The sequence below is a fragment of the Sinocyclocheilus rhinocerous genome, unplaced genomic scaffold (assembly GCF_001515625.1).
Source record: "Sinocyclocheilus rhinocerous isolate Xijiao unplaced genomic scaffold, SAMN03320098_v1.1 scaffold2735, whole genome shotgun sequence".
Classification (NCBI taxonomy): Eukaryota; Metazoa; Chordata; class Actinopteri; order Cypriniformes; family Cyprinidae; genus Sinocyclocheilus; species Sinocyclocheilus rhinocerous.
The window spans coordinates 123,995-128,876 of NW_015652156.1; the positions used below are offsets into that span (position 1 = coordinate 123,995).

Genomic DNA, 4,882 nt, shown 5'->3' on the forward strand with positions numbered 1-4,882 from the left:
AAAAAAAAAAAAAGACATTAAACAACAGTGTCATGTCAGATCTTTCTCTCTCTATATCAGTTCTGCTCAAAAGTGCGCTGGAGAAGATGAAGTAAGTGGCTTTACCTTGTTCTGCTTGAGTGCGCTCTTCTCCTTCATGTGTGGACAGTCTTTCCCCGTCAGCACTGCTTTAATGTCCGACACGGGAACTGTGGGTCAATGACAGTGAGTCTGAATACACTGTGCAACACGTGATGTGAATAATATTCAGTGGTTTTATGTCACGTAAGTGCGCTCACTCTTATCGGTGAGCAGTTCAAACGGCACTTCACCCTGCGGAGACTCGTCCAGATCTCCGTAGTGCAGGACCTTGTGATTTAACGACAGACGGCAGAACCAGAACTTCTCTGTGAGAGGAACCAAAGATCATTAGAAGAGGAAACTCACATTACAGAAGAATAGCGCAGAAGCGGCTGTCATGGGCAGATGTGAGCTTTCGGCACCTTGTCTCCGTCTGTTGCCGAGTTTGCGAAAGCAACTTCCCTCACACAGACGATTGAGTCGCTGCTGTTTGATCAGCTCCAGAATCTCTGGCTGGATCCGCTCACGCAGCTCACTGACAATCAAGAGGAAACACACTTGAGACCAGCTGATCCTCAAACTCAGATAAACTCAAATGAGCATTTGGATTGGTTGGTCGCTCCTCCTCAGTACTTTTGCCTTGTTTTCCAGTGCAGGTGTCTAAAGATTCTTAAATCAAGATCCATTTACCCGAGAAGCAAAATGACAGAAGATAATAAGTCTTGTTTTTTGCTAAACTGGTCAAAATGAAGTGAGTTTTTTATTAAATCAAGAACAAATATCTGCCAGTGGTCTCAGAAAAATAACCTTAATTCAGTTAAGTAATTTTCATAACCCACTAACAGATATTTGTTCTTGTTTTAAGAATAACCTCACTTCATTTTGTTCAATTTCTCAGAAAACAAGACTCAAGACTGTTCATCATTTTGCATCTCTAATATCTTGATTTAAGCAGTGTTGGAAAGTTACATTGGAAATGTAATCTGTTACAGATTACAAGTTACCCTATTTAAAATGTAATACATAGTGTAACTATTTCAATTACTTCATTAATGTAACTGATTACATTTGATTAATTTTTGATTACTTTTCTAAATTTCTAACAAATGTTTTCAACTGTTAATCATTTTCAAATATTTAAACCAGGCAGGGTTAACCTTGCAGTAACACTCAACACTAAACTCAAGATTATAGCATTTTAATTTTAAAGCACAGCCACCACAAAATCAGACTTATCGCCTCTTTTTACTTTCAAATCGTTATGATTTTTGATTTTAAAATTTTCAGCACTGAAACACATTTTTATCACTCGCCATGGTGGCAGCTCTTAAGACAGGTTGTAGCCTAAAGCTTTCAGCAGCAATGTGGATTGATGTAATTGGCAAATGTGGTGCGCTGCAAATTCAAACAAGAGAACCAATCAGAAGCATCAGAACAGCATTGCTTTACTAAACAGCCTTTAAATGGCTGGAGGCATCGTGCACATCAAAAACAGGCAAAGCAACAAATGAATATTATTCAACATATCCTAGCTTTTTACAGAAAATATTCAGATGTAACACCCTTTGTAATCGTTACCATTTTCATAAGTAACAGTAATTTAATTACACATTTTTTTCTCAGTAACTGTTACTCCCCAACACTGGATTTAAGGATGTTTAGGTATTTGAACTGGAAAACAAAACCACTGAGAATGAACATCATTTTTGTAGTGCATGCAAGATTTCATGCCATGACTATGAGTTTAATACTTTCTGCTCTGATTTAAAACCTTTTAAGGCCTTAAATTGTGGAAGGGTAGACCTTTTTAAGACCCATAGAAACCCTGTAATGAGAAACTATGCTTCTAATCACAGGTTGAGAGTTGTAGGTCCAACCCCACATCGCTCCATTTCATGCTTACTTTTAAAATCATAAAGACCTATAATTTGGTTTAATTTCCTCAATGCATTAGCGGTTTATAACTCAGGCATGTGATCAGCTAGAGACAAAAAGGAAGGAAAATCTGACCATGCCCCAAGTCACGCCCACAAGCCACGCCCCCAGCACTTATTATTAAAAATATAATATATTTTAGCATATTTAAAGATATATCTTATATTAATACATACTATTGTCCTGTAAAAAATAAAAAGCAGCATTTAATAATCATGATAACAATATAATACAATATATTATAATAAAGTACTATAATATATTATAGTAAAGTATATAGAATTGTTATTATTATTAAAGTACCTGCCAAAATTTTGGAAACATTACAGTTATTAATGATTTTGAAATAAATATCTTCTGCTCATCAAGGCTGAATTTATTTGATCAAAATAAAGTTAAAAAAAAACAAACAGCAATATTGTGAAATATTATTACAGTTAAGTATTATAAAAAGTTTTCAATTTTATATTATATATTATAAAATGTAATGCTATTCCTGTGATGCAAAGCAGAATTTTCTTCATTACTCCAGTTTTCAGTGCCACGTGATCTTTTAGAAATAATTACAATTTATTTGACTCTCAAGAAACATTTCTGATTATTATTAATGTTGAAAATTTTGCTGCTTAATATTTTGTGTGGAAATGGTGATACACTTTATTTTTCAGGATTGTTTGATAAATATAATGTTTAATGAACAGCATTTATTTGCATTTATCAAATATATTAATTAAATTTGTTAATGCATTTATTAAATAGAAATCATTTTAAATGTCTTTACTCACTTTTTATCACTTTCATGCATGATGAATAAAATTATTAATTTCTCTTTTTTTTTTTTTATCTTATACAAATGTTTGAGTGGTATCATTGTTTCCACAAAAATATTAAGCAGCAAAACTGTTTTTAACATTGATAATAATGAGAAATGTTTCTTGAGCAGCAAATCAGCATATTAGAATTATTTCTGAAGATCATGTGACACTGAAACTTGATTTATAAACGTTTCTAATGACGAATGTTGCGTTCCCAAATGCAAATTAAAGCGGCTCAAACCAAGCGCAGCTAGGAGTGAATAGAAACTAAAAACAGTACTGTCACAAACAGTACTGTAACAGCAGACATGTAGCACGTCAGACTACAGCCTATTATATAATTACATCACAACCGTTGCGAATGTTATGACAGCACTAGCAATCTCAAATTCTCACCGCCATTCATAAAAAGTCACCGGGTCGAGTAACACGTTTCAGCGCTGATTCTACTCGCGTTTGGTGCTTTGAATCATTTGAACGCTTTTAACTGTCCTGTAGATGGCGCTGCAAGCTCGTGCAGCGCTCTCAGGACCATTCCGTCCATGATGTTTTACAAAACAATCTTTTCCTAGTTTATTTAGGTAATATCTTCAGGCCATTTGTGCGATTTCAATCATCATGCAGTAACCAACCCCCATCCAAAAAAAAACCTCGGATCTACGTGAACCACATGTCCCTCAGAGGTCGGAAAATACGGAAATCTGTATTTATACGGAAAAATCACATCCCTGATAACTACATGATTGACTGATTAGGAGATCCTTGATCTTGAATACAGCTTACTGATGCAGTTGCTCTTTACTCACATTATAGGAGGCGACTGGAAGTCGTCCTGACTCATTCTCTCTGACTGACGCAGACGCAGGATCTCCGAGTAGCTTAGACTGCGCAGTTTGACCCGCAGCTGCTCCAGAGACGGCGGTTTCATGGCCAGAGCTCTAGTGATTTGCTCCCGCACCACCGTCATCACCTAAAATACACACACAGAGTGTTCGCTGACACAAACACACGCACATGAAACTGTCTGTCTTCTAGCAGACACTCTCACTAACACACACCTTGTTGAAATCTTCTGCAGTGGCCCTCATTTCTTTCCATGTCTTACTGAGCAGCTGTATGCAGACGCAGAAAAACTCTTCCCAAGCATGCTCGTGGGTAAAAAACATGGGATGGAAGTCGTTACACCCTTCATTCGCTGCAGAGACAAGACAAGTTTACATCCGCATTTCCACAAGCCTCTCTTTATATGACTGTCACAGTACATCACAGAAACACACACATTACAGAAACATTTGTCACAGTGCAACTTAAAAGTGTAACAAAACTGATACTGGATGACATTAAAACTTTTGCCTGCTTCACACAGAAATTTTATTTCCAGTCTGCTTCATCACACCTGCCTGTGTATTTTCAAGTGATCCTGAAAAGCTTAACTAACTGGTTCAGGTGTTTGATTAGGGTTGGAGCTGAACTCTGCTGGACAGTGGGTCCCCACAAGCAGGGTTGAAGACCTCTGGATTAGCAGTGTGCGATATATATCGTCTACGATAATATCGTAATTGTTGTCTTAACAATGTGCGATTTTACGTTATCGAGTATATCGCAAAAGCCAAACAAAACACAGAGTACACACTTACATTACGTGATGAAGACTAGTAGGTTAGACTAATGCGCATGCGCATTTACAGTCCGTTCTTTCACTGCATGATTCAGTCTATTAAAATGCATTTAGAATGATCACAAAATTCAAGATATGGGAGCAGAAAATTTATGTATTTATATAATTTCATATAGTTAAAGAATATCAGACGAAAAGTGCTGTTTTTTCTCCAAAAATCAGCATGATTACAAATATGATATTGAATTTATACTACAGTTCAATAAACAAGAAGTTAATATTAAGAGACTTACGTTTTCGACACCACATCGCCTGTTTTTGCTCTATTTCGCCAACAGAAATAATTCCAAACAAAGCCACAGCACTGTTTTGCGTCTCTGAGCAACATGACGGTGTCTCGTTCCTGAATGAATCACCCGTTTAAATGATTCGGTTCAGTCGCAATGACTCACTT

General features: G+C 36.4%; 1 protein-coding gene across 1 annotated transcript in view; it reads right to left on the reverse strand.

Annotated features, from left to right (window-relative positions):
• The window catches only part of LOC107713864 (engulfment and cell motility protein 2-like), a gene marked incomplete at its 5' end in the record, with an annotated part of 22,893 nt that overhangs the window by 10,178 nt on the left and 7,833 nt on the right, over positions 1-4,882 (reverse strand). The window contains 3 exons of the mRNA XM_016519506.1: positions 106-188; positions 279-386; positions 483-595. Coding sequence (XP_016374992.1) covers positions 106-188; positions 279-386; positions 483-595 — 304 coding nt within the window. The remainder of the gene's footprint in view (positions 1-105; positions 189-278; positions 387-482; positions 596-4,882) is intronic.